The sequence below is a fragment of the Heptranchias perlo genome, chromosome 21, assembly GCF_035084215.1.
Source record: "Heptranchias perlo isolate sHepPer1 chromosome 21, sHepPer1.hap1, whole genome shotgun sequence".
Lineage (NCBI taxonomy): Eukaryota > Metazoa > Chordata > Chondrichthyes > Hexanchiformes > Hexanchidae > Heptranchias > Heptranchias perlo.
The window spans coordinates 2,143,509-2,169,812 of NC_090345.1; the positions used below are offsets into that span (position 1 = coordinate 2,143,509).

At 51.1% G+C, this 26,304-nt stretch overlaps 1 protein-coding gene across 2 annotated transcripts; it reads right to left on the minus strand.

Moving 5' to 3' along the window:
• Positions 1–460: 460 nt before the first annotated feature.
• On the minus strand, positions 461–26,202 carry LOC137339907 (inositol 1,4,5-trisphosphate receptor-interacting protein). 2 transcript variants are annotated; one of them, XM_068001970.1, is made up of 2 exons: positions 26,135–26,202; positions 461–5,496 (listed from the first exon to the last, which is right to left on the minus strand). In XM_068001970.1, exon 2 carries the CDS (start codon positions 5,482–5,484, stop codon positions 3,721–3,723), a length of 1,764 nt encoding a protein of 587 aa, XP_067858071.1. In that variant the 5' UTR covers positions 5,485–5,496; positions 26,135–26,202; the 3' UTR covers positions 461–3,720. The 2 variants fall into 2 exon arrangements, with proteins under 2 accessions (XP_067858071.1, XP_067858070.1); XM_068001969.1 differs by lacking the exon at positions 26,135–26,202 and adding an exon at positions 21,666–21,910.
• Between the last annotated feature and the right edge of the window lie 102 nt (positions 26,203–26,304).

Consider the following 26,304-nt stretch of genomic DNA (forward strand, 5'->3'; position numbering starts at 1 on the left):
TAATCCCATATTCCAGCATTTGGTCCGTAGCCTTGTATGCTATGGCATTTCAAGTGCTCATCCAAATGCTTCTTGAATGTTGTGAGGGTTCCTGCCTCCACAACCCTTTCAGACAGTGAGTTCCAGACTCCAACCACCCTCTGGGTGAAAAAGTTCTTTCTCAAATCCCCTCTAAACCTCCCGCCTTTTACCTTGAATCTATGTCCCCTTGTTATAGAACCCTCAACGAAGGGAAAAAGCTCCTTAGTATCCATCCTATCTGTGCCCCTCATAATTTTGTACACCTCAATCATGTCCCCCCTCAGCCTCCTCTGCTCCAAGGAAAACAAACCCAATCTTCCCAGTCTCTCTTCATAGCTGAAGCACTCCAGCCCTGGTAACATCCTGGTGAATCTCCTCTGCACCCTCTCCAAAGCGATCACATCCTTCCTGTAGTTCCCTGGGCTGAGTTTGCAACTGGTTTTATGAATTGAAGCTGCTCAGCAGTATATTTTATTATTATTTAGTAACACAAATACACGTATAATACAAAATAGATTCTGTTTGATCAGCACAAAAACCCGCTGCAGGCAACAATCTACCTGCCTCTCCGTTCATGGGGCAGGATTTGGTTTTGAAGGGCTGAATGGCCTCCTCCTGTTCCTAAGCTGCTATGAAACCAGATCCAGCCAGAACGGAAAATGCAGACAATTTGCAACAGGTACATTTCAATAAGATAAATAGAAAAATATATTTCAACAATCGGAGGTTAACCCTCTGAACGCTTGAAGTAATGAACAGCACGGAAACTCTCTGAATCTAGCACTTCAAAAAGTGTTTGCTGCACACATGGATAACTCATTGCCTGAGACATGGAACCAGGAACTGGAGAGAGGGAGAGGAGCAGGAGACCAGGAGAGGTGGAGAATGAGACACAAGGAGACCAGGAGAGAGAGCAGACCGGGAGAGAGAGAAGACTGCGAGAGAGAGCAGACCGGGAGAGAGAGCAGACCGGGAGAGAGAGGAGAGACCGGGAGAGAGAGGAGAGACCGGGAGAGAGAGGAGAGACCGGGAGAGAGAGGAGAGAGACCGGGAGAGAGAGAAGACTGCGAGAGAGAGAAGACCGGGAGAGAGAGGAGAGACCGGGAGAGAGAGGAGAGACCGGGAGAGAGAGGAGAGACCGGGAGAGAGAGCAGACCGGGAGAGAGAGGAGAGACCGGGAGAGAGAGGAGAGAGACCGGGAGAGAGAGGAGAGACCGGGAGAGAGAGAAGACTGGGAGAGAGAGAAGACTGGGAGAGAGAGGAGAGACCGGGAGAGAGAGGAGAGACCGGGAGAGAGAGAAGACTGGGAGAGAGAGGAGAGACCGGGAGAGAGAAGAGAGACCGGGAGAGAGAGCAGACCGGGAGAGAGAGGAGAGACCGGGAGAGAGAGGAGAGAGACCGGGAGAGAGAGGAGAGACCGGGAGAGAGAGAAGACCGGGAGAGAGAGGAGAGACCGGGAGAGAGAGCAGACCAGGAGAGAGAGGAGAGACCGGGAGAGAGAGCAGACCGGGAGAGAGAGGAGACCGGGAGAGAGAGGAGAGACCGGGAGAGAGAGGAGAGAGAGGAGAGACCGGGAGAGAGAGGAGAGACCGGGAGAGAGAGAGGAGAGAGACCGGGAGAGAGAGGAGAGACCGGGAGAGAGAGCAGACTGGGAGAGAGAGCAGACTGGGAGAGAGAGCAGAGAGACCGGGAGAGAGAGGAGAGACTGGGAGAGAGAGCAGACTGGGAGAGAGAGAAGACTGGGAGAGAGAGGAGAGACCGGGAGAGAGAGGAGAGAGACCGGGAGAGAGAGAAGACTGGGAGAGAGAGCAGACCGGGAGAGAGAGGAGAGGCCGGGAGAGAGAGGAGAGACCGGGAGAGAGAGGAGAGACCGGGAGAGAGAGGAGAGACTGGGAGAGATGAGGAACGAGACACAGGGCGCTGTAGAGAGGGGAATGGGAGATATGAGATGGAGAAGAGAGCAGGACGAGGTCAGGACCAGGTGAGTGCATTTCTAAAGTGAGCTACAACACAATCACCGTAATGACTCCTCGCGTGGTCACCCTCTGGCCCTAACTGAATGCCAGTACATACTATAATATGTGGAACTGGTCATTGCTATATGCTGGTCTCTGCTGTGCTGGTCTCTTGAAGATCAGGGAGTTGCCAGTGCAGTGTCCAGGGAGATGGACCCTTACCCCTGATTAAACCCTCCACCACCCCAACAAGACTTTGGTTAGAAAAGTCGCTGCACAGTTTGCAGCTTCCTGGGTTTGAGAAATGATTGAACTCTCATCTGGTTGACTTGAGGGGATTTTCAATGTGAATTTAAGGTGAGGCACCCAGTGTAAAACGCTTCCAGGACAGGGTTAGATACGGAGTAAAGCTCCCTCTACACTGACCCATCAAACACTCCCAGGGCAGGTACAGCACGGGTTGGAAACAGAGTAATGCTCCCTCTACACTGTCCCATCAAACACTCCCAGGGCAGGTACAGCACGGGTTAGATACAGAGTAAAGCTCCCTCTACACTGCCCCATCAAACACTCCCAGGGCAGGTACAGCACGGGTTGGAAACAGAGTAATGCTCCCTCTACACTGTCCCATCAAACACTCCCAGGGCAGGTACAGCACGGGTTGGAAACAGAGTAATGCTCCCTCTACAGAGTCCCATCAAACACTCCCAGGGCAGGTACAGCACGGGTTAGATACAGAGTAAAGCTCCCTCTACACTGTCCCATCAAACACTCCCAGGGCAGGTACAGCACGGGTTAGATACAGAGTAAAGCTCCCTCTACACTGCCCCATCAAACACTCCCAGGGCAGGTACAGCACGGGTTAGATACAGAGTAAAGCTCCCTCTACACTGCCCCATCAAACACTCCCAGGGCAGGTACAGCACAGGTTAGATACAGAGTAAAGCTCCCTCGACACTGCCCCATCAAACACTCCCAGGGCAGGTACAGCACAGGTTAGATACAGAGTAAAGCTCCCTCTACACTGTCCCATCAAACACTCCCAGGGCAGGTACAGCACGGGTTGGAAACAGAGTAATGCTCCCTCTACAGAGTCCCATCAAACACTCCCAGGGCAGGTACAGCACAGGTTAGATACAGAGTAAAGCTCCCTCGACACTGCCCCATCAAACACTCCCAGGGCAGGTACAGCACGGGTTAGATACAGAGTAAAGCTCCCTCTACACTGTCCCATCAAACACTCCCAGGGCAGGTACAGCACGGGTTAGATACAGAGTAAAGCTCCCTCTACACTGCCCCATCAAACACTCCCAGGGCAGGTACAGCACGGGTTAGATACAGAGTAAAGCTCCCTCTACACTGCCCCATCAAACACTCCCAGGGCAAGTACAGCACGGGTTAGATACAGAGTAAAGCTCCCTCTACACTGTCCCATCAAACACTCCCAGGGCAGGTACAGGGGGTTAGATACAGAGTAAAGCTCCCTCTACACTGTCCCATTAACTCCCAGCTCAGAAAAGCCCCTGAATGCAGAGTGTGAATTTTTATTTCCAGCCCTCTGAGTGAGATTGCCAATCGGTGCTCTGGGCTCTGGGGGTTGACACTCCCCATTCATGGTCCTTCCCCCTGACACAGAGCAGGGACTTTGCTCTCCAGAGTCTGGCCTGGATTCAGATCCAAGCCTCGAATGGGGAAAGGGCCATAGTGTGGTATTTGTTCTCCATTTGTTTTCTCAGAGTAATCCCTACTGTTTGGCGCAGCCCTGTAAATTCCCCCATCGCTCAGTCTGGGCTGCAGCTGCTCCTCGTATTGTCCGTTGGAGACGGTCAGTGTGTACGTCCAACCTCGGAGCTTTGCTTGGTTCCGCTGCTCCTGCTTCCTGCATCCCTCGGACCCCGTCTTGGGTGGGACATTCTAGGCTGTACTCCTGAATTAGGACGGCTGCATTCTTCAGCATCTCCTCGAAGGTCCCTCGCGCCCGCTGGTACAGCACGTGGTGCGTGACCAACGCTCGGAAGAGGTTGAGGGGCTCGGCCAAGCGGAACACGGCCGGGATGTCAACATCAGGCAAGGCGGAGGCGTTGCCAACGATGAAGTGGTTGAGACGCTTCTCCTGCAGGACCTTGTCCAGGTACCTGAGCAAGTCCTGGAGCCGGAGCTGGATACAGGCCTGGTGCCAATCAGCGAGGGGACGGCTGGCCAGCAGGTGCAGCAGGGCTGTCTTGAGGTGGTACTGGGTGAGGCCGCTGGGTCCTGTCAGGCTGCACTGCTTCTGGTGCAGGAAGGAGACGATCTGCAGGCACACCAGGTGGCAGGAGTTCTCCGGAAGCTTCTTAGCCATCGACTTGAGAAACCTCTTCTCGTAGACGGCGAAAGTGAGGGGCCAGAAGGTGTCGTTGGACTGGACGTTGCCTGGCTCGGCGTCGCTGGTGAAAATGGGCATGAAGTAAACATCGGAGCTTTCAAACTGGACCACGGGGGAAATGTTGAAAAACAGGGTCTTCCCAGAGCGCAGTCTGATCTTCAAGGCACCGGGCCTGTCCAGTTCCCGAAAGCAGAGCTCAAAGTCGTACTTGTGCGAGATTTTCGCCCAGGCTTTGGTCAAGGCCGTCTGGAACCACCTCATCACCTGACCCTTGGCCAAATAGGGAGCGGTTGCAGACCAGAGCAACCCTGACCCATCGGGCCTGCTCCCTGGGCTGTGCTCGCCGTGCACCAAACACAACATGTCCTCCCCCAGGTGAGTGCGGCCGCAGAGGCAAGCGGACGAGTTCTGGTGCGGACTGGCCACATGGATTCTCCCGTACCCACGCTCTCCCGGGGTGACTCCTTGCCCTGTGCCCACCAGTTCCACCCTGAAACAGTAAGGCTCAGGGGGGGTGAAGGGCACGATCAGGTCACAGACCAGGGGTTTCCCCACCCGCCAGTTCTCGTACAGACTCCCGATGCCGATACATTCCTCCACCTCCATGTCCAGGTCCCGGTCGCACACGCTCCGAAGGGCCTCCAGCAAATCGTCGGCACAGCCCTCCACCAGCTCCTGAGTCCTGGACAACTCGTTACCCGGCACCCTGACGCACTTCTCGTAAAACCTGGCCAGCGCCCGCACGCCCGGGAGCGCCACACCGCGCAAAGAGTTACCGATGGCGGCCGAGTCTTCGTCCTCACCGTTCAGCTCCTGTAACGACGGAGGGGGGTCGACATCCTGCCTCCAGATCTCCAGCAGCAGAAACGCTGCCACAGACAGGGCACTCCACAGGTTCCAGCCGGGCACCGTCTCCCCCGTCGGCTCCTCACCCGCCCGCAACCCCGCCGGGAAAGCCTCCGCAAATTCCTTCTCCAGCCGCAGCATCTCGCCTCGCAGCCGTTCCTCCCGCTCCTTCATCCTGCTCAGCGCCTCCCGCTCCCGCTCCTGCTCCACGCTCCTGCTGGCCTTCTGGAAGGTGAACGGGCGGTCAATGACGGCCGCGGCCACCAACAGGCACACGGCAAAGATCCCGACTGGCATGGCTGTCTAAATCTGCGGGGGACAAGAAAATAAACCGACATGAGAATCGGCACCAAACAATATAAACCCCACCGACAGAAAACCCATGGGAAAGAGTAACATCCCAAACACAGGGCCAAACACACCACAGGACCAAACACAGGACCAAACACAGGGCCAAACACACCACAGGACCAAACACAGGACCAAACACAGCATAGGACCAAACACAGGACCAAACACAGGGCCAAACACACCACAGGACCAAACACAGGGCCAAACACAGGGCCAAACACAGCATAGGACCAAACACAGGACCAAACACAGGGCCAAACACACCACAGGACCAAACACAGGACCAAACACAGGGCCAAACACAGGACCAAACACAGCATAGGACCAAACACAGGACCAAACACAGCATAGGACCAAACACAGGACCAAACACAGGGCCAAACACACCACAGGACCAAACACAGGACCAAACACAGGGCCAAACACAGGACCAAACACAGCATAGGACCAAACACAGCATGGGACCAAACACAGGACCAAACACAGGGCCAAACACAGCATAGGACCAAACACAGGACCAAACACAGGGCCAAACACACCACAGGACCAAACACAGGACCAAACACAGGGCCAAACACAGCATAGGACCAAATACAGGACCAAATGCCGGCCTTGCCAGCGACGCCCACATCCCGTGAACGAATAAAAAAAAATTACAGGGCCAAACACAGCATAGGACCAAATACAGGACCAAACACAGGACCAAACACAGCGTAGGACCAAACACTGGACCAAATACAGGGCCAAACACAGCATAGGACCAAACACGGGTCCAAATACAGGACCAAACACAGGGCCAAACACACCACAGGATGAAACACAGGACCAAACACAGCATAGGACCAAACACTGGACCAAATACAGGGCCAAACACAGCATAGGACCAAATACAGGACCAAACACAGGACCAAACACAGCATAGGACCAAACACTGGACCAAATACAGGGCCAAACACAGCATAGGACCAAATACAGGACCAAACACAGGACCAAACACAGCATAGGACCAAACACTGGACCAAATACAGGGCCAAACACAGCATAGGACCAAACACAGGACCAAACACAGGGCCAAACACACTACAGGACCAAACACAGGGCCAAGCACAGAAACAAACACAGCACCAAACACAGGGCCAAACACAGCACAGGACCAAACACAGGGCCAAACACAGGAACAAACACAACACAGGGCCAAACACATGAACAAACGCAGGGTCAAACTCAGGAACAAACACAGGGCCAAACACAGGAGCAAACACAACACAGGGCCAAACACATGAACAAACGCAGGGTCAAACACAGGAACAAACACAGCACAGAGTCAAACTCAGGGGCAATCACAGGAACAAACATAGCACAGGACCGAACAAAGGGCCAAACACAAGACGGAACACAGGATCAAACACATGACTGAATACAGGATCAAACACAGGGCCAAACACAGCACAGGGCCAAACACAGGGCCGAAAACAGGACAGAGTCAAACACAGGACAGAGTCAAATACAGGACAGGGCCAAACATTTACTGCCCCGATCCATCTATTACGGAATCAGACAGCACAGAAGGAGGCCATTCGGCCCACCCTGCCCGTGCTGGATCTTTGAAAGAGCTATCCAATTAATCCCACCCCCCTGCCCTTTCCCCATTGCCCTGCACGTTTTTCCATTTCAAGTATTTATCCAATTCCACAGGTTTGAGGTTTGAGGTCCTGGGAGAGAACGAGTTGGAGCAGAAGACGGTGAGATGGGTCTGGGTCTCAGCGCAGTGAGGATGTGGAGAGGAGAGAAAGTGTATCGGACGGGGAGATCTGGGGCTGAGGATCGAGGGAGAAAAGTTCAGAGGAGGACTGACCATAGCAGTGTGGGTGGGATATGGAGAGGGAGCAAGTCCATGATGGAGAGAGAGGTTGGAGGCTGCCAGTGAGAGAGGGATTGTTGTGACATCCAGTGATTGAGGGAACGGACAGAAACAGTGTCGCACGAATCAAGACAAGCATTTCCAGCAGGAATAATCAGATCCTCCAAATAATGAGGGGCATAGATAAGGTCGATAGTCAAAATCTTTTCCCAAAGGTAGGGGAGTCTATAACGAGGGGGCACAGATTTAAGGTGAGAGGGGAGAGATACAAAAGGATCCAGAGGGGCAATTTTTTCACTCAAAGGGTGGTGAGTGTCTGGAACGAGCTGCCAGAGGCAGTAGTAGAGGCGGGTACAATTTTGTCTTTTAAAAAGCATTTGGACAGTTACATGGGGAAGATGGGTATCGAGGGATATGGGCCAAGTGCAGGCAATTGGGACTAGCTTAGTGGTATAAACTGGGCGACATGGACATGTTGGGCCGAAGGGCCTGTTTCCATGTTGTAACTTCTATCCCCTCCCTCAGTTCTTTCCTCCCCCATCCCATCCCCTGCCCCAATTCTGAACAATCCCATTTAATACACCAACACTGATTCCATTCATTCCTATAGCAGGAGAGTTTGTATCAAACAGAATTCACAAAGGGCTATCATGGGGATAAAGCAGCTCCCGAACCCTCAGACACTGAAGGGATAACCCAGCTCTCTGCTCTCTGTTCCCTTGGACACTCTTCCACAGGTTACAAGCCTGGGAACGTGTGAATCGCTGGACAAATAAAGAGCAAAGTTCACCGAGGTTGCCTTCTACCTCTCTGGTAGATTTCATCGGATGGGGACGGGCAGGAAGGGGTTAACTAAAGCCGCCACATGTTATAATCTACACTGGCCTTTGCTAATAATAACACAGTCAATTTATTTCTGTCTTTGTCAGTCAGTTTCCGTTTCCTTCTCGCCAGTAAGCACCAACGGCCCACTTGAAAATAAATTTTCTAAAACTCCGTCCCGGGATCACGGAAATGTGTGAGTGAGACGGGGAGACGGGGAGACGGGGAGACGGGTCCCCTCAGAGCTGTCAGTGGGTCTGGAGTCACAAGATAAGAGGAGGGAGGCTGGTTGGTCAGGCAGAGCTCTTCCCTCCAGAGAAAAGTTAACCCCCAGCCCTCCCCATAATGTTGAATCTAGCGTTTTACCTCCTCACCCATTCCCACTGTCGATCACACTCTGTATGTAAACAATCTTCACAATCTCAGACCTCTTGAGCTACTGCCATGGTTTAATTGAACTAATGTTTTATCTAATCCCAGAAGTTCACAGCACAGGAGGAGGTCATTTGGTCCACCGTGCCTGTGTTGGCTCTCTGGAATAGCTCTCCCCTTAGTCCCATTCCCCCAACCCTTTCAAATGTTACTTTTTCACATATTTACCCACTCCAGATTTTCCTCTCTGTTCCTCACTATCCCAAATACCTCGGAAATGCTACCTCTCAGTCACCTCCTTTCAAGGTCGAAGAGCCTCAGTTTCCCCTGTGATTCCTTGTACCTCAGGATGTGCGTTAGCCAGCAGACCGTACTGTTTCAGAATGATATAGGAGCATAGAAAGAGGACGAGGCCATTCAGCCCATCGAGGCTGTTCCGCCATTTAATTAGATCATGGCTGATCTGTATCTTAACTCCATTTACCCGCCTTGGTTCCATATCCCATAATCCCCTCACCCAAAAAAATCTATCGATCTCAGTTTTGAAATTTTCAATTGACCCCCAGCCTCAACAGCATGGAATGTAGAAAGGACAGAGAGAAAGAGACAGAAAGGTAGACAGACAGACAGAGGAAGAGAAAATGTATTAGTGTTCAAGTATAAACAGTATCAGTGAGAGTATACACAGCATGATATGAGTGAGAGTACACAAAACACAATATCTGTGAGAGTATACACAGCTACAACACTGGCATCTACCCGACAATGTGGAAAATTGCCCAGGTATGTCCTGTCCACAAAAAGCAGGACAAATCCAATCCGGCCAATTACCGCCCCATCAGTCTACTCTCAATCATCAGCAAAGTGATGGAGGTGTCGTCGACAGTGCTATCAAGCGGCACTTACTCACCAATAACCTGCTCACCGATGCTCAGTTTGGGTTCCGCCAGGACCACTCGGCTCCAGACCTCATTACAGCCTTGGTCCAAACATGGACAAAAGAGCTGAATTCCAGAGGTGAGGTGAGAGTGACTGCCCTTGACATCAAGGCAGCATTTGACCGAGTGTGGCATCAAGGAGCCCCAGTAAAATTGAAGTCAATGGGAATCAGGGGGAAAACTCTCCAGTGGCTGGAGTCATACCTAGCACAAAGGAAGATGGTAGTGGTTGTTGGAGGCCAATCATCTCAGCCCCAGGACATTACTGCAGGAGTTCCTCAGGGCAGTGGCCTAGGCCCAACCATCTTCAGCTGCTTCATCAATGACCTTCCCTCCATCATAAGGTCAGAAATGGGGATGTTCGCTGATGACTGCACAGTGCTCAGTTCCATTCGCAACCCATCAAATAATGAAGCAGTCCGAGCCCGCATGCCACAAGACCTGGACAACATCCAGGCTTGGGCTGATAAGTGGCAAGTAACATTCGCGCCAGACAAGTGCCAGGCAATGACCATCTCCAACAAGAGAGAGTCTAACCACCTCCCCTTGACATTCAACAGCATTACCATCGCCAAATCCCCCACCATCAACATCCTGGGGGTCACCATTGACCAGAAACTTAACTGGACCAGCCACGTAAATACTGTGGCTACAAGAGCAGGTCAGACGCTGGGTATTCTGCGGCGAGTGACTCACCTCCTGACTTCCCCAAAGCCGTTCCACCATCTACAAGGCACAAGTCAGGAGTGTGATGGAATACTCTCCACTTGCCTGGATGAGCGCAGCTCCAACAACACTCAAGAAGCTCAACACCATCCTGGACAAAGCAGCCCGCTTGATTGGCACCCCATCCACCACCCTAAACATTCACTCCCTTCACCACCAGTACACTGTGGCTGCAGTGTGTACCATCCACAGGATGCACTGCAGCAACTCGCCAAGGCTTCTTCGACAGCACCTCCCAAACCCACGACCTCTACCACCTAGAAGGACAAGGGTAGCAGGCACATGGGAACAACACCACCTGCACGTTCCCCTCCAAGTCACACACCATCCCGACTTGGAAATATATCGCCGTTCCTTCATCGTCGCTGGGTCAAAATCCTGGAACTCCCTCCCTAACAGCACTGTGGGAGAACCTTCACCACACGGACTGCAGCGGTTCAAGAAGGCGGCTCACCACCACCTTCTCAAGGGCAATTAGGGATGGGCAATAAATGCCGGCCTCGCCAGCGATGCCCACATCCCATGAACGAATAAAAAGAAAGCATAGAAATCATCGAAAATTTACGGCACAGAAAGAGGCCATTCAGCCCATCGTGTCCGCACTGGTCGAAAATGAGCCACCCAGCCTAATCCCACTTTCCAGCACTTGGTCCGTAGCCCTGTAGGTTACGGCACTTCAGGTGCACATCCAAGTACTTTTTAAATGAGTTGAGGGTTTCTGCCTCTACCACCCTTTCAGGCAGTGAGTTCCAGACCCCCACCACCCTCTGCGTGAAAACATTTCTCCTCAGCTCCCCTCTAATCCTTCTACTAATTACTTTAAATCTATGCCCTCATGGTTATTGACCTCTCTGCTAAGGGAAATAGGTCCTTCCTATCCACTCTATTTAGGTCCCTCATAATTTTATATACGTCAATTAAATCACCCCTCAGCCTCCTCTGTTCCAAAGAGAACAACCCCAGTCTATCCAATCTTTCCTCATAGCTAAAATTCTCCAGTCCTGGCAACATCCTCGTAAATCTCCTCTGTACCCTCTCTAGTGCAATTACATCCTTCCTGTAATGTGGTGACCTGAACTGTACGCAGTACTCAAGCTGTGGCCTAACCAATGTTTTATACAGTTCCAGCATAACCTCCCTGCTCTTATATTCGATGCCTCGGCTAATAAAGGAAAGTATCCCGTATGCCTTCTTAACCACCTTATCTACGTGTCCTGCTACCTTCAGGGATCTGTGGACATGCACTCCAAGGTCCCTCTGTTCCTCTATACCTCTCAGTATCCTCCCATTTATTGTGTATTCCCTTGCCTTGTTTGCCTTCCCCAAATGCATTACCTCACATCCTCGTAAATCTCCTCTATACCCTCTCTCGTGCAATTACATCCTTCCTGCATTGTGGTGACCAGAACTGTACAAAGTACTTCTCCAGATTGAATTCCATTTGCCACTTTTCTGCCCACCTGACCAGTCCACTGATATCTTCCTGCAGTCTACAGCTTTCCTCCTCACTATCAACCACACGGCCAATTTTTGTATCATCTGCAAACTTCTTGATCATGCCCCCTACGTTTAATTCTAAATCATTAATAATTACCACAAAAAGCAAGGGACCCAGTACTGAGCCCTGTGGAACCCCACTGGAAACAGCCTTCCAGTCACAAAAACACCCATTGACCATTACCCTTTGCTTCCTGTCACTGAGCCAATTTTGGATCCAATTTGCCACTTTCCCTTGGATCCCATGGGCTTTTACTTTTTTGATCAGTCTGCCATGTGGGACCTTGTCAAAAGCCTTGCTAAAATCCATGTAGACTACATCAAACATGCTATCCTCATCGACCCTCCTTGTTACTGCCTCAAAAAATTCACTCAAGTTAGTCAGACACGACCTTCTCTTAACAAATCCATGCTGACTGTCCTTGATTAATCCGTGCCTTTCTAAGTGATGGTTTATCTCGTCCCTCAGAATTGATTCCAATAATTTGCCCACCACCGAGGTTAGACTGACTGGCCTGTAATTACTCGGTCTATCCCTTTCTCCCTTTTTAAACAATGGTACAATGTTAGCAATCCTCCAATCCTCCGGCACCACGCCTGTATCCAGTGAGGATTGGAAAATGATGGTCAGAGCCTCCGCTATTTCCTCCCTTGCTTCTTTTAACAGCCTGGGATGCATTTCCTCTGGCCCTGGCGATTTATCTACTTTCAAAGATGCTAAACTCCTTAATACTTCCTCTCTCACTATGTTTATCCCATCCAATATTTCACACTCCTCCTCCTTAATTTCAATCTCTGCATCGTCCCTCTCTTTTGTGAAGACAGATGCAAAATATTCATTAAGACCCATACCCACATCTTGTGCCTCCACACATAGGTTACCTTTTTGGTCTCTAATAGGCCCTACTCTTTCCTTAGTTATCGTCTTGCTCTTTATGTATTTATAAAACATCTTTGGGTTTTCCTTGATTTTACTTGCCAGTATTTTTCCATGCCCTCTCTTTGCTTTCCTAATTTTCTTTTAATTTCACCCCTGCTCTTTCTATACTCCTGTTGGCTTTCTGTAATATTGAGCTGTCGGTGTCTGACATAAGCTTTCCTTTTTTGCCTTATCTTACCCTGAATGCTCCTTGACATCCAGGGGGCTCTAGATTTAGCAGCCCCACCCTTTTTTCTTTGTGGGAACATGATTACTCTGAACCCCTTGAATCTCCCCCTTGAACGCCTCCCACTGCTCTGACACTGATTTACCTTCAAGTAGCTGTTTCCAATCCACTTTTGCTAAATCACTTCTTAGCTTAGTAAAAGCTGTATCAGTGACATTATACACAGCAATGTAGCAGTATGAGATTATATACAGGAATGTATCAGTGTGAGTACACACAGCCCTATATCAGTGTGAGTTTACACAATACGGTATCAGTGTGAGCATATACATAGCACTGTATCAGTGTGAGTATACAAAGCAGTATATCACTGAGAGTACACACAGCACTGTATTAGTGTGAGTATACACAGCACGGTATCATTGTTTAAGTATACACAGCACTATATCATTTTTTAAAATTCGTTCATGGGATGTGGGCATCGCTGGCGAGGCCGGCATTTATTACCCATCCCTAATTGCCCTTGAGAAGGTGGTGGTGAGCCGCCTTCTTGAACCGCTGCAGTCCGTGTGGTGAAGGTTCTCCCACAGTGCTGTTAGGAAGGGAGTTCCAGGATTTTGACCCAGCGACGATGAAGGAACGACGATATATTTCCAAGTCGGGATGGTGTGTGATTTAGAGGGGAACGTGCAGGTGGTGTTGTTCCCATGTGCCTGCTGCCCTTGTCCTTCTAGGTGGTAGAGGTCGTGGGTTTGGGAGGTGCTGTCAAAGAAGCCTTGGCGAGTTGCTGCAGTGCATCCTGTGGATGGTACACACTGCAGCCACTGTGCGCCGGTGGTGAAGGGAGTGAATGTTTAGGGTGGTTGATGGGGTGCCAATCAAGTGGGCTGCTTTGTCCTGGACGGTGTTGAGCTTCTTGAGTGTTGTTGGAGCTGCACTCATCCAGGCAAGTGGAGAGTATTCCATCACACTCCTGACTTGTGTCTTGTAGATGGTGGAAAGACTTTGGGGAGTCAGGAGGTGAGTCACTCGCCGCAGAATACCCAGCCTCTGACCTGCTCTCGTAGCCACAGTATTTATATATCTGGTCCAGTTAAGTTTCTGGTCAATGGTGACCCCCAGGATGTTGATGTTGGGGGATTTGGCGATGGATGTCAAGGGGAGGTGGTTAGACTCTCTCTTGTTGGAGATGGTCATTGCCTGGCACTTGTCTGGCGTGAATGTTACTTGTCACTTATGAGCCCAAGCCTGGATGTTGTCCAGGTCTTGCTGCATGCGGGCTCGGACTGCTTCATTATCTGAGGGGTTGGGAATGGAACTGAACACTGTGCAATCATCAGCGAACATCCCCATTTCTGACCTTATGATGGAGGGAAGGTCATTGATGAAGCAGCTGAAGATGGTTGGGCCTAGGACACTGCCCTGAGGAACTCCTGCAGCAATGCCCTGGGGCTGAGATGATTGGCCTCCAACAACCACTACCATCTTCCTTTGTGCTAGGTATGACTCCAGCCACTGGAGAGTTTTCCCCCTGATTCCCATTGACTTCAATTTTACTAGGGCTCCTTGATGCCCTTGAGAAGCACTGTGGGAGAACCTTCACCACACGGACTGCAGCGGTTCAAGAAGGCGGCTCAACACCACCTTCTCAAGGGCAATTAGGGATGGGACTCTACGGGGGGAGGAGCTAAATACGATTAAAATCACTCAGGAGATGGTACTCAGTAAAATAATGGGACTCAAAGCGGATAAATCCCCTGGACCTGATGGCTTCCATCCTAGGGTCTTGAGGGAAGTGGCAGTAGGGATTGTGGATGCTTTGGTGATAGTTTTCCAAAATTCCCTGGACTCAGGAGAGGTCCCGGCAGATTGGAAAACTGCTAATGTAACACCGTTATTTAAAAAGGGTAGTAGGCAGAAGGCTGGAAATTATAGGCCAGTTAGCTTAACATCTGTGGTGGGTAAAATTTTGGAGTCTATTATTAAGGAGACAGTAACGGAACATTTAGATAAGCATAATTTAATAGGACAAAGTCAGCATGGCTTTATGAAGGGGAAGTCATGTCTGACAAATTTGCTTGAGTTCTTTGAGGATATAACGTACAGGGTGGATAAAGGGGAACCAGTGGACATAGTGTATTTAGACTTCCAGAAGGCATTCGACAAGGTGCCACATAAAAGATTATTACTTAAGATAAAAAATCACGGGATTGGGGGTAATATTCTGGCATGGGTGGAGGATTGGTTATCGAACAGGAAGCAGAGAGTTGGGATAAATGGTTCATTTTCGGACTGGCAACCAGTAACCAGTGGTGTTCCACAGGGGTCGGTGCTGGGTCCCCAACTCTTTACAATCTATATTAACGATTTGGAGGAGGGGACCGAGTGCAACATATCAAAATTTGCAGATGATACAAAGATGGGAGGGAAAGTAGAGAGTGAGGAGGACATAAAAAACCTGCAAGGGGATATAGACAGGCTGGGTGAGTGGGCGGAGATTTGGCAGATGCAATATAATATTGGAAAATGTGAGGTTATGCACTTTGGCAGGAAAAATCAGAGAGCAAGTTATTTTCTTAATGGCGAGAGACTGGAAAGTACTGCAGTACAAAGGGATCTGGGGGTCCTAGTGCAAGAAAATCAAAAAGTTGGTATGCAGGTGCAGCAGGTGATCAAGAAAGCCAACGGAATGTTGGCTTTTATTGCTAGGGGGATAGAATATAAAAACAGGGAGGTATTGCTGCAGTTATATAGGGTATTGGTGAGACCGCACCTGGAATACTGCATACAGTTTTGGTCTCCATACTTAAGAAAAGACATACTTGCTCTCGAGGCAGTACAAAGAAGGTTCACTCGGTTAATCCCGGGGATGAGGGGGCGGACATATGAGGAGAGGTTGAGTAGATTGGGGCTCTACTCATTGGAGTTCAGAAGAATGAGAGGCGATCTTATTGAAACATATAAGATTGTGAAGGGTCTTGATCGGGTGGATGCGGTAAGGATGTTCCCAAAGATGGGTGAAACTAGAACTAGAGGGCATAATCTTAGAATAAGGGGCTGCTCTTTCAAAACTGAGATGAGGAGAAACTTCTTCACTCAGAGGGTGGTAGGTCTGTGGAATTTGCTGCCCCAGGAAGCTGTGGAAGCTACATCATTAGATAAATTTAAAACAGAAATAGACAGTTTTCTAGAAGTAAAGGGAATTAGGGGTTATGGGGAGCGGGCAGAAAATTGGACATGAAGCTGAGTTCGGATCGGTCAATGCCCTGTGAGTGGCGCAGAGGGCCCAGGGGCTGTGTGGCCGGGTCCTGCTCCTACTTCTTGTGTTCTTTAGATTTGTGGTTGGGATCAGATCAGCCATGATCTTATTGAATGGCGGAGCAGGCTCGAGGGGCCGATTGGCCTACTCCTGCTCCAATTTCTTATGTTCTTATGTTCTTATGCCACACTCGGTCAAATGCTGCCTTGATGTCAAGGGCAGTCACTCTCACCTCACCTCTGGAATTCAGCTCTTTTGTCCATGTTTGGACCAAGGCTGTAATGAGGTCTGGAGCCGAGTGGTCCTGGCAGAACCCAAACTGAGCATCGGTGAGCAGGTTATTGGTGAGTAAGTGCCGCTTGATAGCACTGTCGATGACACCTTCCATCACTTTGCTGATGATTGAGAGTAGACTGATGGGGCAGTAATTGGCCGGATTGGATTTGTCCTGCTTTTTGTGGACAGGACATACCTGGGCAATTTTCCACATTGTCAGGTGGATGCCGGTGTTGTAGCTGTACTGGAACAGCTTGGCTAGAGGCGCAGCTAGTTCTGGAGCACAAGTCTTCAGCACAACAGCCAGGATGTTGTTGGGGCCCATAGCCTTTGCTGTATCCAGTGCACTCAGCCGTTTCTTGATATCACGTGGAGTGAATCGAATTGGCTGAAGACTGGCTTCTGTGATGGTGGGGATATTGGGAGGAGGCTGAGATGGATCATCCACTTGGCACTTCTGGCTGAAGATGGTTGCAAACGCTTTAGCCTTGTCTTTTGCACTCACGTGCTGGACTCCGCCATCATTGAGGATGGGGATGTTTATGGAGTGTGAAAATACACAGCACTGTATCATTGTGTGAGAGTATATACAACGCTGTAACAAACCTGATTGAATTTTTTGAAGAGGTGACTAAAGTAGTGGACAGGGAAATGTCAATGGATGTTATTTATATGGACTTCCAGAAGGCATTTGATAAGGTCCCACATAAGAGACTGTTAGCTAAGATAGAAGCCAATGGAATCGAGGGAAAAGTACGGACTTGGTTAGGAAGTTGGCTGAGCGAAAGGCGACAGAGAGTAGGGATAATGGGTAGGTACTCACATTGGCAGGATATGACTAGTGGAGTCCCGCAGGGATCTGTCTTGGGGCCTCAATTATTCTCAATATTTATTAACGACTTAGATGAAGGCATAGAAAGTCTCATATCTAAGTTTACTGATGACACAAAGATTGGTGGCATTGTAAGCAGTGTAGAAGCAGTCCGAGCCCGCATGCAGCAAGACCTGAACAATATCCAGGCTTGGGCTCATAAGTGGCGAGTAACATTCGCGCCAGACAAGTGCCAGGCAATGACCATCTCCAACAAGAGAGAGTCTAACCACCTCCCCTTGACATTCAACGGCATTACCATCGCCGAATCCCCCACCATCAACATCCTGGGGGTCACCATTGACCAGAAACTTAACTGGACCAGCCATATAAATACTGTGGCTACAAGAGCAGGTCAGAGGCTGGGTATTCTGCGGCGAGTGACTCACTTTCTGACTCCCCAAAGCCGTTTCACCATCTACAAGGCACAAGTCAGGAGTGTGATGGAATACTCTCCACTTGCCTGGATGAGTGCAGCTCCAAACACACTCAAGAAACTCAACACCATCCTGGACAAAGCAGCCCGCTTGATTGGCACCCCATCCACCACCCTAAACGTTCACTCTCTTCACCACCGGCGCACAGTGGCTGCAGTGTGTACCATCCACAGGATGCACTGCAGCAACTTGCCAAGGCTTCTTCGACAGCACCTCCCAAACCCGCGACCTCTACCACCTAGAAGGACAAGGGCAGCAGGCACATGGGAACAACACCACCTGCACGTTCCCCTCCAAGTCACACACCATCCCGACTTGGAAATATATCGTCGTTCCTTCATCGTCGCTGGGTCAAAATCCTGGAACTCCCTCCCTAACAGCACTGTGGGAGAACCTTCACCACACGGACTGCAGCGGTTCAAGAAGGCGGCTCACCACCACCTTCTCAAGGGCAATGAGATGGGCAATAAATGCTGGCCTCGCCAGCGACGCCCACATCCCATGAACGAATAATGAAAAAAGATGAAAACATAAAATTACAAAGCGATATTGATAGATTAGGTGAATGGGCAAAACTGTGGCAAATAGGACATAGGAACAGGAGTAGGCCATTCAGCCCCTCGAGCCTGCTCCGCCATTTGATAAGATCATGGCTGATCTGTGATCTAACTCCATATACCTGCCTTTGGCCCATATCCTTTAATACCTTTGGTTGCCAAAAAGCTATCTATCTCAGATTTAAATTTAGCAATTGAGCTAGTATCAATTGCCGTTTGCGGAAGAGAGTTCCAAACTTCTACCACCCTTTGTGTGTAGAAATGTTTTCTAATCTCACTCCTGAAAGGTCTGGCTCTAATTTTTAGACTGTGCCCCCTACTCCTAAAATCCCCAACCAGCAGAAATAGTTTCTCTCTATCCACCCTATCTGTTCCCCTTAATATCTCATAAACTTCGATCAGATCACCCCTTAACCTTCGAAACTCTAGAGAATACAACCCCAATTTGTGTAATCTCTCCTCGTAACTTCACCCTTGAAGTCCGGGTATCATTCTAGTAAACCTACGCTACACTCCCTCCAAGGCCAATATATCCTTCCGAAGGTGCAGTGCCCAGAACTGCTCACAGTACTCCAGGTGCGGTCTAACCAGGGTTTTGTATAGCTGCAGCATAACTTCTGCCCCCTTGTACTCTAGTCCTCTAGATATAAAGGCCAGCATTCCATTTGCGTTCTTGATTATTTTCTGCACCTGTTCATGACACTTCAATGATCCATGTACCTGAACCCCTAAGTCCCTTTGGACATCCACTGTTTTTAACTTTTTACCATTTAGAAAGTACCCTGTTCTATCCTTTTTGATCCAAAGTGGATGACCTCACATTTGTCTACATTGAATTCCATTTGCCACAGTTTTGCCCATTCACCTAATCTATCAATATCGCTTTGTAATTTTATGTTTTCATCTATACTGCTTACAATGCCACCAATCTTTGTGTCATCGGCAAACTTAGATATGAGACTTTCTATGCCTTCATCTAAGTCGTTAATAAATATTGTGAATAATTGAGGCCCCAAGACAGATCCCTGCAGGACTCAAATGGAATTCAATGTCGGCAAATGTGAGGTCATCCACTTTGGATCAAAAAAGGATAGAACAGGGTACTTTCTAAATGGTAAAAAGTTAAAAACAGTGGATGTCCAAAGGGACTTAGGGGTTCAGGTACATAGATCATTGAAGTGTCATGAACAGGTGCAGAAAATAATCAAGAACGCAAATGGAATGCTGGCCTTTATATCTTGAGGACTAGAGTACAAGGGGGCAGAAGTTATGCTGCAGCTATACAAAACCCTGGTTAGACCGCACCTGGAGTACTGTGAGCAGTTCTGGGCACCGCACCTTCGGAAGGACATATTGGCCTTGGAGGGAGTGCAGCATCGGTTTACTAGAATGATACCCGGACTTCAAGGGTTAAGTTACGAGGAGAGATTACACAAATTGGGGTTGTATTCTCTAGAGTTTAGAAGGTTAAGGGGTGATCTGATCGAAGTTTATAAGATATTAAGGGGAACGGATAGGGTGGATAGAGAGAAACTATTTCCGCTGGTTGGGGATTTTAGGAGTAGGGGGCACAGTCTAAAAATTAGAGCCAGACCTTTCAGGAGTGAGATTAGAAAACATTTCTACACACAAAGGGTGGTAGAAGTTTGGAACTCTCTTCCGCAAATGACAATTGATACTAGCTCAATTACTAAATTTAAATGTGAGATAGATAGCTTTTTGGCAACCAAAGGTATTAAGGGATATGAGCCAAAGGCAGGTATATGGAGTTAGATCACAGATCAGCCACGATCTTATCAAATGGCAGAGCAGGCACGAGGGGCTGAATGGCCTACTCCTGTTCCTATATTCCTATTGTGTCAGTGTGAGAATATACTCAGTGCTGTATCAGTGTGATTTTACACAGCACTGTATCACTGAGAGTGTACACATCACTGATTAGCGTGAATATACACAGCACTTTATCAGTGTCAGTTTACACAGCATTATATCAGTGTGAGTATACACACCACTGTATCATTGTGAGAGTATACACACCACTGTATCAGTGCAAGAATATTCACAATGCTGTATCAGTGTGAATTTACACAGCACTATATCAGTGTGTGAGTATATACAGCACTGATCAGTTTGAGTATACACAGTGCTGTATCAGTGTCAGTATACACAGCACTGTAACAGTGTGAGTATACACAGCGCTCTATCAGTGAGAGAGTGTACACAGTGCTCTATCAGTGAGAGAGTGTACACAGCGCTGTATCAGTGTGAGTATACACAGCGCTCTATCAGTGAGAGAGTGTACACAGCGCTGTATCAGTGTGAGTATACACAGCGCTCTATCAGTGAGAGAGTGTACACAGTGCTGTATCAGTGAGAGAGTGTACACAGCACTGTATCAGTGTGAGTATACACAGCGCTCTATCGGTGAGACAGTGTACACAGCGCTGTATCAGTGAGAGAGTGTACACAGCGCTGTATCAGTGTGTGTATGCACTGCGTTCTAACAGTGAGAGAGTGTACACAGTGCTGTATCAGTGTGTGTATGCACTGTGTTCTAACAGTGAGAGAGTGTACACAGCGCTGTATCGGTGTGAGTATACACAGCGCTCTATCAGTGAGAGAGTGTACACAGCGCTGTATCAGTGTGAGTACACACAGCGCTGTATCAGTGAGAGAGTGTACACAGTGCTGTATCAGTGTGAGTATACACAGCGCTCTATCAGTGAGAGAGTGTACACAGCGCTGTATCAGTGAGAGAGTGTACACAGCGCTGTATCAGTGTGAGTATACACAGCGCTGTATCAGTGTGAGTATACACAGCGCTCTATCGGTGAGACAGTGTACACAGCGCTCTATCAGTGAGAGAGTGTACACAGTGCTGTATCAGTGTGAGTATACACAGCACTGTATCAGTGAGAGAGTGTACACAGCGCTCTATCGGTGAGACAGTGTACACAGCGCTGTATCGGTGTGAGTACACACAGCGCTCTATCAGTGAGACAGTGTACACAGCGCTGTATCAGTGTGAGTAACCCAAGAGTTTCTATTACCTGTTAAATTCTAACCCGTTAGGACCTGTCATTCAAATTCTCCTAAAACTGCCCCTTTAAACAAGCCTCAAACCGGGACCACCTTAAAAACCCTCCTCACTGCAGCCTACCTTAAACCTCCTTCCACCCCCCCTCCCATCCTCCCCCCATTCCAGGCTTCAGTCTCATGGCTGTGTGACAGCTCTCACTAAGTGGCGACTCAGACTTTCCTTTAAAACTCTCAGCCGGGGAGAGACATAAAAAACAACGCAGAGAAAATAAAAGTTATTTTGTGGGAGCCTGGGGAGGAACATGGACCCAAAGTGCTGACAGTCCGTGCAAGAGGAACCGGAGGAGAGGCACCTGAGTCACTTACCTCCGAGAGCCTCAGGCTCCAAACGTCAGACCCAATCGGCGAGCCCGCTAGCTGATGCCCCCCCGATTCACGGGAGCCCCTTTAAGAGGGGCTGGCAGCGGGGGTCAGGGGCTGACCTGTGCCCGGCTGGTTCTGATCTTTCGATAGTTTCTCGCGGTCTCTCAGTTCCTTCCTCTTTCTCTGCTCCGAGATGCTTCTCACTCCCTCTCTCTTCTTACTCATTTCCTGCAGTTTCACTGCTCACTGAGGCCCTTTTTCTTCCAAATAAGATGAAAAGGAGAGCGAGAGAGAGAGAGAGAGAGAGAGACGTACATAGGCCACGACCTCTGGGGCGACTCTCCCCTTAAAGGCACAGAGCCCCATGTCGCAGCACCTTTACATCATTTGCAGCAAAATTGGTTACAAAGATAGGAATTGGTGGGTTTTGTTGTGGGATTGATACTGAGGGTGGGGAGTCTCTCCTGTCTGGGTGGGGAGTCTCCTGTCTGGTGGGGAGTCTCTCCTGTCTAGGTAGGGAGTCTCTCCTGTCTCGGTAGGGAGTCTCTCCTGTCTCGGTAGGGAGTCTCCTGTCTGGGTGGGGAGTGTCCTGTCTGGGTGGGGAGTCTCTCCTGTCTGGTGTGGAGTCTCTCCTGTCTGGGTGGGGAGTCTCCTGTCTGGGTGGGGAATCTCCTGTCTGGGTGGGGAATCTCCTGTCTGGGTGGGGTATCTCCTGTCTGGGTGGGGTATCTCCTGTCTGGGTGGGGTATCTCCTGTCTGGGTGGGGTATCTCCTGTCTGGGTGGGTCTCTGTCCTATCTGGGATGGGGAGTCTCCTGTCTGGTCTGGATGGGGAGTCTCCTGTCTGGGTGGGTCCCTGTCCTGCCTGGGTGAGTCCCTGACCTGTCTGGATGGGGACCTTCCCATCTGGGTGGGGAGTCTCCTGTCTGTGTGGGGAGTCTCTCCTGTCTAGGTAGAGAGTCTCCTGTCTGGGTGGGGAGTCTCTCCTGTCTGGGTGGGTCCCTGTCCTATCTGGGTGGGTCCCTGTCCTGTCTGGATGGGGAGTCTCCTGTCTGGGTGGGGGCCCTCCTGTCTGGGTGGGGGTCCTCCTGTCTGGGTGGGGGCACTCCAAGCCCCTGATTAACCTGCTCCTTCACTGTTCCTGTGAAGCGCCTTGAGACGTTTGACTATGTTTTAGACGCTATATAAATGCAAATTATTGTTGTTGTTCTTCCCACCGGTGAAAATGCATCAAGAACTCCAGGGATGTGTGAAATGTCCAGAACAATGATTCTGTTGCAGATATTCGCCTCTCAGGCCGGGTCTGAATATTCTGATTGTGAAACCTGCTACATGACAAAAATGAGGAGAAACTTTGCTTTGTCATTTCTCTAAAGGACTTGTTTCCTGAAACCAGCCCTCTCCCAACTCATGTTAGTCCCTGTGTGACCAGAACGGCCCGGGGTGATGGAGGAACGAGACGCTTCTCGAGCACGGGCCTGACTGTGGGCTGTGTGATTGCACGGAGCTGCTCACTGTTCACTCTCACAGGGGCAGGTTCCAGCCTCGACTCCAGCTCACAGCCTGACCTGTGAATAAGACGGACGAGATTGTGCAAGATGTGGTCGAATAGCAACTATGGCAACAATGAGGAATATAGGAACAGGAAGAGGCCATTCAGCCCCTCGAGCCTGTTCTGCCATTCAATTAGATCATGGCTGATCTGTATCTTAACTCCATTTACCCGCCTTGGTTCCGTAATCCTTAATCCCCTCACCCAACAAAAATCTACCAATCTCAGTTTTGAAATTTTCAATTAACCCCCAGGATCAGCAGCTTTTTGGGGGAGAGAGTTCCAGATTTCCACTCCCTTTGTGTGAAGAAGTGCTTCCTGACATCACCCCTGAACGGTCTGGCTCTAATTTTAACTCCCCCACCAGACGGAATCGTCTCCCCGTCTCCCCCACCAGAGGGAATCATCTCTCCGTCTCCCCCACCAGAGGGAATCGTCTCTCCGTCTCCACCACCAGAGGGAATCGTCTCTCCGTCTCCCCCACCAGAGGGAATCGTCTCTCCGTCTCCCCCACCAGAGGGAATCGTCTCCCCGTCTCCCCCACCAGATGGAATCGTCTCCCCGTCTCCCCCACCAGAGGGAATAGTCTCCCCGTCTCCCCCACCAGAGGGAATCGTCTCCCCGTCTCCCCCACCAGACGGAATCGTCTCCCCGTCTCCCCCACCAGACGGAATCGTCTCCCCGTCTCCCACACCAGACGGAATCGTCTCCCCGTCTCCCCCACCAGACGGAATCGTCTCCCCGTCTCCCCCACCAGACGGAATCGTCTCCCCGTCTCCCCCACCAGACGGAATTGTCTCTCCGTCTCCCCCACCAGAGGGAATCGTCTCCCCGTCTCCCCCACCAGATGGAATCATCTCCCCGTCTCCCCCACCAGAGGGAATCGACTCCCCGTCTCCCCCACCAGAGGGAATCGTCTCCCCGTCTCCCCCACCAGACGGAATCGTCTCCCCGTCTCCCCCACCAGACGGAATTGTCTCCCCGTCTCCCCCACCAGACGGAATCGTCTCCCCGTCTCCCCCACCAGAGGGAATCATCTCCCCGTCTCCCCCACCAGAGGGAATTGTCTTTCCGTCTCCCCCACCAGAGGGAATCGTCTCCCCGTCTCCCCCACCAGATGGAATCATCTCCCTGTCTCCCCCACCAGAGGGAATCGTCTCCCCGTCTCCCCCACCAGACGGAATCGTCTCCCCGTCTCCCCCACCAGACGGAATCGTCTCCCCGTCTCCCCCACCAGACGGAATCGTCTCCCCGTCTCCCCCACCAGACGGAATCGTCTCCCCGTCTCCCCCACCAGACGGAATCGTCTCCCCGTCTCCCCCACCAGAGGGAATCGTCTCTCCGTCTCCCCCACCAGAGGGAATCGTCTCCCCGTCTCCCCCACCAGATGGAATCATCTCCCCGTCTCCCCCACCAGAGGGAATCGTCTCCCCGTCTCCCCCACCAGAGGGAATCGTCTCCCCGTCTCCCCCACCAGACGGAATCGTCTCCCCGTCTCCCCCACCAGACGGAATCGTCTCCCCGTCTCCCCCACCAGACGGAATCGTCTCCCCGTCTCCCCCACCAGACGGAATCTTCTCCCCGTCTCCCCCACCAGAGGGAATCGTCTTTCCGTCTCCCCCACCAGAGGGAATCGTCTCCCCGTCTCCCCCACCAGATGGAATCGTCTCCCCGTCTCCCCCACCAGACGGAATCGTCTCCCCGTCTCCCCCACCAGACGGAATCGTCTCCCCGTCTCCCCCACCAGACGGAATCGTCTCCCCGTCTCCCCCACCAGACGGAATCGTCTCCCCGTCTCCCCCACCAGACGGAATTGTCTCTCCGTCTCCCCCACCAGATGGAATCGTCTCCCCGTCTCCCCCACCAGAGGGAATCATCTCCCCGTCTCCCCCACCAGATGGAATCGTCTCCCCGTCTCCCCCACCAGAGGGAATCGTCTCCCCGTCTCCCCCACCAGATGGAATCGTCTCCCCGTCTCCCCCACCAGACGGAATCGTCTCCCCGTCTCCCCCACCAGACGGAATCGTCTCCCCGTCTCCCCCACCAGACGGAATCGTCTCCCCGTCTCCCCCACCAGACGGAATCGTCTCCCCGTCTCCCCCACCAGACGGAATCGTCTCCCCGTCTCCCCCACCAGACGGAATCGTCTCCCCGTCTCCCCCACCAGACGGAATCGTCTCCCCGTCTCCCCCACCAGACGGAATCGTCTCCCCGTCTCCCCCACCAGAGGGAATCGTCTCCCCGTCTCCCCCACCAGAGGGAATCGTCTCCCCGTCTCCCCCACCAGACGGAATCGTCTCCCCGTCTCCCCCACCAGACGGAATCGTCTCCCCGTCTCCCCCACCAGACGGAATCGTCTCCCCGACCAGACGGAATCGTCTCCCCGTCTCCCCCACCAGAGGGAATCATCTCCCCGTCTCCCCCACCAGAGGGAATTGTCTCTCCGTCTCCCCCACCAGATGGAATCATCTCCCCGTCTCCCCCACCAGAGGGAATCGTCTCCCCGTCTCCCCCACCAGACGGAATCATCTCCCCGTCTCCCCCACCAGACGGAATCGTCTCCCCGTCTCCCCCACCAGACGGAATCGTCTCCCCGTCTCCCCCACCAGACGGAATCGTCTCCCCGTCTCCCCCACCAGACAGAATCGTCTCCCCGTCTCCCCCACCAGACGGAATCGTCTCCCCGTCTCCCCCACCAGACGGAATCGTCTCCCCGTCTCCCCCACCAGATGGAATCGTCTCCCCGTCTCCCCCACCAGACGGAATCGTCTCCCCGTCTCCCCCACCAGAGGGAATCATCTCCCCGTCTCCCCCACCAGAGGGAATTGTCTCTCCGTCTCCCCCACCAGACGGAATCGTCTCCCCGTCTCCCCCACCAGAGGGAAAAAAGAAGCTGTAAAACTTACCAGCCAATCACCTACCTGCTGTCCTGTGATGTCACTCCTTGTTTTTTGTCTCGATTCCCAACGATGACTCGGAAGTTTCACCGGTCCCCAAAAAACCCCAAAAACCCAAAAAAAACCCCAAAAAACCCCAAAACCCCCAAAACCCCCAAAAAACCCCAAAACCCCAAAAACCGCAAAAACCCCAA